The sequence below is a fragment of the Cryptotermes secundus genome, unplaced genomic scaffold (genome assembly GCF_002891405.2).
Source record: "Cryptotermes secundus unplaced genomic scaffold, Csec_1.0 scaffold40, whole genome shotgun sequence".
Classification (NCBI taxonomy): Eukaryota; Metazoa; Arthropoda; class Insecta; order Blattodea; family Kalotermitidae; genus Cryptotermes; species Cryptotermes secundus.
Window position 1 is genome coordinate 1,248,108 of NW_019730583.1, and position 10,978 is coordinate 1,259,085.

The 10,978-nt window shown below is 40.3% G+C and overlaps 1 protein-coding gene across 2 annotated transcripts in view; it reads left to right on the forward strand.

Annotated features, from left to right (window-relative positions):
* Positions 1-10,978, forward strand: part of LOC111866340 (tyrosine 3-monooxygenase) — a 69,335-nt gene that overhangs the window by 31,416 nt on the left and 26,941 nt on the right. Inside the window, exons 2-3 of one of the 2 annotated variants that reach the window (XM_023855189.2) lie at positions 7,550-7,661; positions 10,177-10,275. In XM_023855189.2, the coding sequence (XP_023710957.1) occupies positions 7,550-7,661; positions 10,177-10,275 (211 nt within the window). The remainder of the gene's footprint in view (positions 1-7,549; positions 7,662-10,176; positions 10,276-10,978) is intronic. The other variant, XM_033752201.1, reaches the window with a different exon arrangement.

Genomic DNA, 10,978 nt, shown 5'->3' on the forward strand with positions numbered 1-10,978 from the left:
ACTGGCTACGGGCTGACCGACCGAGGGGTATGAGATCGAGTATTTTCTATTTTCCACGTCGTGCAGACCGGCTCTGGGACCCATCCACCATCTTATTTAATGGGTATCGGCGGCTCTTTCCCCAGAGATAAAGCGGCCAAGGTTCGAAACTGAAATCTCACTTTCAACTAGTGCCGATGTCAAGAAATCCTGGATGTATACATCCACTCCGCCCATACGCCTTCATGGCGTAGAGATTAGTTGAGCACAGGGACAAATTTATATTTTTTAATATTATTGCAGGTAGTATTCATATTATTATCATTAATCAAATGATATAAATTGCATTGCTTTTGTATTTTGTTTGTGTGGACTTTGCTTCGTTTCTTTTACACGTACTCATTCCATAACGGGCCTTTAAGCTGTTAAGTTAGCATGCAAATAAATAAGAACTTTATTGTTTTTGTTATTATTATTATTATCACTAAATGTAATTGAGCAAGAACAGTCTCAGAGACAGGCTACTTGTACTGCTTGTGACAGATTAGTTCATTATTCTTGCGCTCAATTAAGACCACACCATGAAGACTTAAGGAGGCGTGGGGATACGGCTCCACGAAATCTTAATGTCGGCATTATGCAGAAGAGAGCAATGAAGTTCACGCCCCGGCAAATTTACCCTCGTAAACTCCTGTATAGACTGCATTGGAGTCTGGGTGGGTCCCAGAGCCGGTTTGGACGCTGTGGAGAAGAGAAAGTCTCTTGCCCATGCAGTGAATCCAGTCTCGGCTCCTCAGTTGTCTAGATCGTAGCGTGGCCACTATATCGTCTGAAGAACCCAGGTTTTCACTGTAACGTTATATGCAGTCATATTCGAATTACTTGACCCAATATTCGCAAAAACAACAACAAATCATAATTACATTCACAAGAAAATTACGAGCAGAATAAATATGTGCGTACGTGGAATGCTCAAATGCATTCCATACATGTTTTTATTTTCTCCCACCTGCTGTCGACAAACGTAAACATAACACCCCATACAACCATAATTGTATCTGTTGTTTTCTATGGGTGTAAGAATCGGTTTGCCCCCTTAAGGGAACACGTAGACCTAAGGTATTTAATAACAAAATCCTGAGGAGAAAAACGAACCTATCTACTTATGGCTCTACAGTCCTTTGTTGGGCCTTGCCTGCTTTTTCAGTTTCTTAATCCTATACTCAGTGGGTAGGACTCCTTGCACGGGTGATCAGGCCGTTGCAAGTCCTCTACACAACTCAAACACAGAATAAACGCACACAGACATGCCCTGTTTGGGATTCGAACCCACGATCCTAGCGTTCGAGCTAGCGAAGACGGTTTATGCCTTAGACTACGCAGTCACTGTGATCGGCAAAAAATAGACCTATGAGGGGAAATAACAGGAGAATATAGAAAATTGCACAATTTTCAATTTCACTAATATCATTCACACATTCATGCAGCTGAGCCATTCTTGAAAAGCCACCAATTCTGTAGCTACTCAAGAACTTCCCAACATTTTATGGAACCCGAAAGGTTCATTACCGTGCTCATAAGAACCCTCCCCTGGTCCCTATCCTGAGTCAGATCAATCCAATCCATACAATCTCATCCTATCTCTCTAAGATCCATTTTAAAATTGTCCACCCACTTACGCCTTAGTCTACCGAATGGTCTCTTTCCGCCTGGCTTTCCCACCAATATCCTATATATATCCCCTTCCCATCTCATCCTCCTTGACTAGATCATTCTAATTATATTTGGAGAGGAGTACAAGTTATGGTACTAATATCACTAGGCGAATGAGAACAGTGGGGCATGTAACACATTTGGTAGAGATAAACAAATTGTATCCTTTACTTGAAATGTAGGAAAGGAAGAGACCACGTTTGAGACCTAATGGATCTCAGAGAAATGGAGTGTTGGATACGGACGTGTGTGAACTGGCTTAAGGAGGGGTCTAGTGGCGGGCTCTGGTCAGAATTTCAATACAGAACTTTCAAGTTTCCAATAAGGCAAGCACTATCTTGGTCGGAATTCCTAAAAGAAATCTGATTCATAGAGTGAATAATAATAATAATAATATTAATAACAATAAAAGACTCAAAGACGAAATGTCTATCAACTCCGTATCTCACACGGAAATTGAATACCCTCCGCGCAACTCGTATCTCCCCCTTAATTTCAGAATTCTTCCTGCAGAAAAACAACTGAATCTCCCGAGATACTGTGCACACTTTATACAGTACATCAGAATAACTGCTCTTGTTCATACACCGGTATATCTCCTGGTTACCCAGCTGAAATCGCAGCAACTTTCTGTTACAGTTGGAAAAGGTCAGAGACGAAGATAACAGGAAAAGAATCGTTCAGTCTTTCTCAGATTCCTCCGATAAGTTTATCTTAACCAGCAATAAATCTTTTTTTTTCTTTCTCCCAACAAATCCCTTAACAGGAATCCTGTACACCCCAGAGAGTCCGTGCGAAGATCTATATGTACTGAGCAGATGCGTTTCGTGACTTGTGCACACTGAATCTCCAAACAAACAGACAAACTATGCACAGTGGTATCCCCCAGAAGGAGCCACAGTCATGTTCGAAATCAATATCTAAGTGCACATTGGTCTTCAGCAGCTGCTGCCAATGCGACACACGAAGTTATTCCGGATGAGATTTCATGGAGGAGGAGATTTATGTTTCGATCTTATAGTTCGTGGCACTGTGTGGTATCGTGTGTGTTTACTGAAGTTTCGAAGGAATCTACTGCCTCTGTCATCAGGGTAGAAATGAAGACAGAGACTACATGTTCCTATGACACATTGATAATTATCTGCGAAAATACACGCTTTGCTAATGTAAAACGTAAAATATTCCTTATGCTTAACTAATTAAGCATTACGCCATGAAGGCGTATGGGGGAGTGGATGTATAGATCCACATTTCCTTTACCTCGGCACTAATATGAGGTGAGTCGTCAGCTTCACGCCCTGGCCGCTGCGCCCCCGGGAAAGAGATTCCGGTACCGCTATATAGGAGGGTTGCATGAACCCTAGAGCCGGTCAGGATATGGAGGAGTGAAAATTCTTGAACCTACTGGGACTCGAATTCCGACCTCTCGGTCGTCCACTCTGTAGCCAGGGTTGATCTGAATTAGATGGCGCAGACAAGAGTCTTTCCTCTGACACACATGAATCTCCAGTTTGCCAGTCACTATACTGACTGAGCTATTAGAGGTGTTTCTACCCAAGAGCTGTATCAAATATAGCCAAAAGTTGGTGGATACATTAGATCACAGATATTATCTATTTGCTCTGTGCCATGTTTCCATGTTAGTATCACAAATGCATCTACCAATAGTACAAAAAAGAGTTGGTTTTGAGAAGCTAATAGTCCTTCAGCTTGCCAACAAATTCCCCTCCCTTTATAGAAACTGACGGTTTATTACGAGAGATGAGGTTCTCACGGTAGTGACTGTGGGTATTAAAGTCTTCTGGGACGTGATACCGTAAAATTTGGTACATCGTTATTAAATTTTAGGAGGAAACTTTTGCCGTCATGTTAAATGACTCTCTTGAAGACCGGAACAAGAGCTGCGACCGATATATTGGCGAATATCTACCAGACTATATGGCGTTCCGTTGGCCTGCTGCACCCTTATCTGTGGTGGTCTCTACATTCCGCTAACTTGCTTGTAGTCTGGACCACCTGTTTGCCCTGTAGCCACTTCTTGAGATCTTTAAGATCCTGTGTGTAACGTAAAGGGGTGGAAGCACACTCAAGAGGAGGAAATGAGACTTGCACCCTAGCATAACAAATTTCAAACTGTCAGAAGCACCCATTTAATACAGCTAACGCTATATCTATATAAGCTGCCTCTTGAAGAAAAAAAAGGAGAGTGAGGTTTAGTTTGTTCATAAATATTTCCTGGTCCTAATATAGACAATAATACAGGTCAGCACGTGATCGTCTTCCACGAATCGACCACTTTCAGGCAAGGAATATAATTATACATAATATGCTAAGATAAATTTGTTCTTGTGCTTAATTAGTTAAGCACCAAACCAAGAAGACATATGGGGAAAGAGACCCCGGTGTCTGCTGGGTAGTGCAGTGAGTGTGCCCCAGGGCGGGTCTGGATGATATGGAGAAGAAAAATTGTCTCTGCCGGGAATCGAACCGCGGTCGTCCAGCCAGTAACCCGTCGCTATACCGACTGTGTTATCGCGGCTGCGATTATAAAAATAATAGGGGAGAATGCCAGTAAATGTTCTGCCCAAAATTCTTTTGTCCACTGACACCGGAATATATACACGTGTAGGCTAAATTTTATTGTCCTCTGCACTCAGTCGTCACACCTCCCTCCGTTCATTCGGTGGCTACAGGGTGTCTGATATTTAATTCGGACTGATGTAATTGTGCAGTCCACCTAAATGGCAAGACGGATGCGTTGTATCATGTTGGATCACGTGACTGTGTGGCTAAGCAGATTTTTGTGAAACAATCTTTTGAATTGAGCCTTATTTGTCTTTTATCGGCACAGTGTTTTGTTTTTAAAAAATATGAGGCGAAAAGAAATTTGCTCAAATCTTTATGCAAGACTGGTTACGAAGAAGGAGTGAGTGACGATGACAACTCTATCATCCAGTAAAACCCAGAAAGCTAATTTCAGTCAGAAGAAGAGTCCAGTTTCGGAGAGTGAGAAAGCCTCGTTTCGAAATCATGAAGGTCAAAACTATGTTCATCTGTTTAATTTGTATATACGAGGAATTATCCAATACGAATTTGTTCCCATATAACGATAAACAGAGTCCTGGAATCTTCACGGCAGCCTATTAGTCGAAAATGAATTTTCGACTCACAATTGGACTTCGTGTCATGACCATATCTTTTCTCACTGTAATTAAATAAAGAGATGAGTGTCCAATAAACAAACATGAATACTAGAACAGCCACCGTGCTCGCTTGGTTCGTCCTAATCTGACATTTACCATGTTCTTGAAGAAAAATTTCTTCTCCAATGGGCCCAATTGTAAACCGCTAGATGACAACAACGAAAGAAGAATTTCATGCTATGTTTCCAGAGATAGAAGGAACATTGGAATGTACTGTGACGCATATATCCATTGCTAGACAACGACTCAGAATACAGGTTCCACCGAACACACAACAACGGGAGCTGTGTTCTCTGAGGACCGTGCTACAACTCGTTGCTAGATAACACAATAATACGCGACAAGAGAAGACGGTGTTTCCCATGGGGCCCGACCAGAGGCTATATAACGAGAGTCTCTTTGCAGCTAGGGGCACTGGAGAATTAGAATTGGGAGAATGAGAATAGAAAGAGTAGTAAGCAATACAACGGAGTTAGCCTGCGATAAGATTTGGTGTGGGCCGTGGTTGTAGTGAGACTATTATAAATCCGTTGCCAGGATACGACTAGTAAAACCTGAGAAGTCACAGTCTCCTAGTGATTTGTGAATAGGGTAGATTAGCGATAACGTGATAATTGATTGTGATTAAGAGAGATTGTAAATAAGGTACCAATAAATCCAATCATCCAATTCTGAACCAGTTATTATTAGTCACGGAACCCCGGAAACGTGACAGTATGTCTAAATTTTGTATTTTGGAAAGCGAACACAGCCACTAAATATCACTGACAGTGTGTATTTTTACGGGATCAGTCCGTTTACTTTACTGCCGGCATGACATGACCATCAACCTTCAAAAATATAAGAAATGAGATTTTATCCCCCTACCGTGGCACTCTTAAACTATTATAATTTAAAGAATCATATTGTGTGTTTCCCTCTGCTGCGACACAGTCCCTAAAGACCAGAATATTTTTTTAAAAACGAAATGTTCTCTTTTTAGTTTGCTTCAGAATCCTCGTCCCATACCCAGCCCAATATGCGTTCGTGGTTGGTTGGAGAACTAAAGAGGATGGCGTAATACCTAGACAATATTACACACCTGCTCCTATTGCCAGTACAAAAGCGATCTTCCTTTCTTCTTCAGTAGTTCATATACTTTTAATTAAATAGAATGAAAATAACAGTAGCTGGGAGACAGTAATAAAACGAATTCTATATAAATAGGGTTTGATTTGATTGGATTAATTTGGCTCCCAACAGGGACCAGAAAACTTTGATTCCATAAAATTTTGGGAATTTCTTAAGCAGCAGAGCGGCTTGCGCCTTCTCAAAAATGACTCAGATGAATGTAATTAGTTAGATAGTTATTTTGTTAGTTAGTAGCTGAGCTGGTTAGTTGGTTGGTTAGTTCGAATGATGATAAGGAAGCCCCACGTCAATACAAGGACAGGGGGCAATTCTGTAAGACGTTTCTTCCCATACCGGCAATTTAAAATACTTCTGACGGTTTCGCAACGCGAAGGTCTCTGAAGCTTACGAAAGGTCCAGTGAATAGCCAGGCAATGACTATCATAAAAGAAAAGTTTCCATAAATATCAACCCGAAAGAGAGCGCAGAGATGAGAATTGCCATTGTGTTCCAAGGCATGAGTCATCAAATGAGCTACTAGTTGTAAATAAGGCAATACATTAAATTTACAAATATTCCTTGAAGATCCTTTTGTGATTTATGAATTATCGATAATGTATTTGTATCGTCTAAACAAAAAAGTATTTAAAACAAGAAAACTGTGCGAAAATAAAATGAATTTCCTCTCGAGACCCTTCAAAACTCCACGTGCCATATCTTGAAGCGACACCATTTCATACCGTGCATTGCGGTCCTCAGCGTTATGGTATTGCTTATTCTCATATGGCGGGTCATTACGTACGTTTCGGAGGAACACTCTGCCTCTGCCTTCATTTATTTCCGAAAGTGAAAGCTGCATGTATTCTGAAACTTTAACAATCCTACTCCGTGGCCTGTAGTCCTCAAGAGAACTCTACCGACCGAGCGATCGCCGATTGTCGACGAAGTTAGTGACAACTTTTGCGGATAGTGGTTGTCACGTGGTCAGCGCAACGGTTCCTCACGGCCGTTAATCTGGTCTTCTATACCAAATTTGATAATCACCTGCAAGAATAAACAAGATAGTAATCATGGAGACCAAAGCATGAGACTTCTTCAGCGAGAAACTCTGGAATCTGGCATTTCATGCCTATTTAGAATCAACAGACAAAGTGACATAATAAGAAAGAATTGTTTATTAATATAACCAAGAACCAAAGATTAAATACATAGAAACAAAATTAATATTTGTCTCAGTAATTGTCATAAGGACTTTATAAAATTATTATGAACTTTCCTCTCGCTGAAACAGGAACTTGATACGTGAAATTTATTGCTCCCTCTCTGCCTTTTGAAGAAGGTGCCGTAACGGTACACACATATTGAGATAGAAACAAGAAACTTACAATGTAATTAATGATTATTGCTATTGTGTTTAATATCTTTAAGAGTTTAACCGTCCTCTAGTCTTATTGCACACGACAGAGGACGTACAGACCGAGCTAATTATTTCGCATATTCGTTATAAACTTTCAGAAATTAGTGTCTTTCTCTTGTTGTTTCAGAATGGCTACCCTGCGAGACGTCGATCCCTTGTTGACGACGCCCGCTTCGAGACGCTAATGGTCAAGCAGACCAAGCAATGCGTTCTTGAGGAGGCCCGTCAGCGCTCTAACGGTAATCCCTACTGCCTTCATTTATGCAGGATTGTGCGGTCTTGGGACGGTATGGCCCAATGTTATGCGAGGAGAGAGAGTCAGTAAATAGGTCAGAAATGGAAATAAAACATAAGACATGATATTCGATCCTGGAAGAAACATATGACTCTTGACATATCTTCCACCAACATTGATACACTTGTCACACCGATTTACCAGTGCGCCGAAACCTGCAGCATAGAAGTCTTTTGACTGTTGTCTCAGCAACTTACGCACCTCCGTTTTAGTCGCCTCTTTGTCAGCGAAACTTTTGCCACCAAGGTGTTCTTTAGCGGACTAAGCAGATGGAAGTCATTAGGGGCCAAGTCTGGGCTGTAAGGGGAATCCTCAAAAAATTCCCACTGTAGTTCTTGAATTCTCTTCTGGGTTACTCGGGGTATATGGGGTCTGGCATTGTCATGATGAAGCAGTAACCCTCGTGCCAGTTGTCCTGCAACTTCTCTGCTATTTGCACATCGAAGCTTCAACAAAACTTCACAATACGATTTACAATTTCACTACGCTTCTGAGAATGGGCTAACAGTATTCCCTGAGATTCCCAAAACACGGTAACCATAAACTTCCCAGCTGATGGCATACTCGTAACCTTAAACTTCTGGGTTGAAAGTGAACTGGGATGTTTCCATTGCACTGAAGCACGGTTTGATTCCTGTTGGTAGTGATGCACCCATGATTAGTCCCCAGTAACAGTCCTGTTAGGCATATTTTCTCCTTCATCTGCATATCGTAAGGTATGTTGTAAGAACAGGTCCATTCGTTTCATTTTTCTCCGTCCATCATTTCTCTGCGCACACACCATGCGCACACTTTCCGTAACTTCAAACGCTCATGCCTTATGGTGTTGCTAAACCATGGGAACACCCTAGTGCAGTTGCTACACTGTCTGTCGTTATCCTCCTGTCAGCTCGAATCAACTCTTCCATCCGCAGCACAGTTGCTTCTGTCGCGCTCTTAACAGGGCGACCTGGTCGGGTTATCATCTGCGACTTTCGAACATTCTTGAGAGAGATCCTCGGCCCAGCTGTGAACCGCTTGACGCGACAAATACTTCCCGCCGAAAACAAAAAATATTTCTTTATAAATAGCAATTGTATTGAGTCCTCTTTCACAAAAACGCGCAACAGAACGTTGTTCTTCGGTGGTATATTCCTCAAGCACAGTCGCCATTTTGACCACTGAAACCAACCTCTGAATGTTGCGTCTGCTACGTAGACCGACATAGGCTGCACTATGGTGCTATCTAATGTTACACATATAAAACCTATTACATAAATTACGGCTGTTTTTCTTCTATTTGTGAAGTATTTACTGACTCTCCCTCACATCAACACATTTTGATTCTTCGATCACACCGAAGTTTACGTTATAATTTTACCAGGATTCTACATAATTTTCCATATTATCTCTCATATATATTTTATTTAAATTCCTATTCGGAAGTTCTTAACATCAGGTATGTTTACTAAAGCTGAACATGAGAATGCATCCTGTGATTGCAATTTAGATTCCATCTGTAATCAGGGTCCGATAGAAGTAAGATGGAGCCCAGGCACGTCACAAATGTGAGGCCACACTATACTCCAAAAGCCATACAATTATATGAATATGTCTAATACATAAAAAAACATAGACTTTCTGTCATTTAAGAAAAGTTTGAACGATGTAAAAGAAAATATTTACAATGTTTTATAATTTATACAGTATTCATATTTATTTGACATAATTTGTTAACGATTCAAATTTTTAAATTAAATAAGGGTATATTTAGTGAACCCTAGGCCAGGGGTCTGGTCCGGATGGACCTGCTAGGCACCCCCCCCATATATGGGCCTGTCCGTAAGCATGATATTATGCGAGCTATTTCAAAATCTGCATTCATCCAGTTTCCCCATAGATTCTTCTGGGCAGCATATACTTATTTCATTCCATATATAAAATGACACTTTTTACGAGTTTAACCTTGGGAAATCTATACTTAATTATTCAAAACTGATGTAAACCATAAATATATCAAAGAAGAATAGAGTATGAAAATCCCACATTCGGCCTCTCTAGAAACAGCCCGAAAAGTGACACCGAAAAAGCATTTGTGATGTCACTGGTACATTTACAGGTATGTGCGCCATATTGATAATACATTTAACATTCACAAATAAAGGATTAGTATGTATACAGTTGAGTGAAAGTAAGACAGCAGTCAGATAATGTATCTCATAAAAAAAAGCACGTCATTTTGAAAAACATTATAATATTGCCCTTAAGAAATTCCTAAAATCGTCACTTCTAGGACAATAAACACAAGCACAAATATTTTCCATTTTATATAAAATGTCTCTCAATATAATATAAAGAAACCTTTTTCCATGGTAAATCTAAATATTTTGTGTAATATGCTATACATTTATTTTTGTTGTTTCTTTTCTGTAGCACGTTGCATGGCTGTATATGCATGTTGTGTTGACTGTTGTGTGTAGATGTGCCTTCCGACAATCTCGAGTCAGCAGGACAGAGAGTGCCTGAAGAGGAAGCGAAAGTAGTTTGCGACGTGAAAACTGAAGACGTAAGAGAAGCAGGTAAGAACTGAAATCCCCTCAGCGCAGTATGCTCGGTCGAGCTGCCCCAAATCATAAATGCCTTTCTCACTAAAACATCGTAGTTTAACACAGTTGCAGTCATAATCGTATTAACGCTGCAATCAGTTTTCTTCCTACATTGACAATAAGAAGTATGTATATGTATAAAGAGTGAAAATCACAATGCATTGAAAAAGGTAACGGAAAATATTATAATATTCTGTTCAATACAAGGATTATGAATTTTCCTTTTGTAAGCTCAGTAAGGTTGCTTTCAAAATTCAGCGCAAGTTAGAACTTCTAATGAAAAAAATATATAATTCATGTAAGCACAAAAGCATGTTAGAATTCATTGCCTAGATAGTATACATTTAAAAATTTCTGCATTGCAATAGGAAGCTGTTTCTTGCACTGTTATTTTCCCCCAGTTACCGAGTCCCCGTGCAACCGAGGTCAGATCCCTTACTGAACATCTTAAGGCAATTCAGCTCGTCAATACATTAACCGTCTTCCATGTCTAAATAAATAAATGAGTACAAACCATTATATCCTGTTTACTATAATTTAGTATTATCCTCTCATGTCCGCCCATGTCTCGCACTTTCTGTTTTCACTTTACATGTAAAAGAAAGGTAAAGCTATCATTGTAACAGACCGTGAAGGCCCGTAGGGTTGTGAGACGTCGAGGCTCCCACATTTTCTT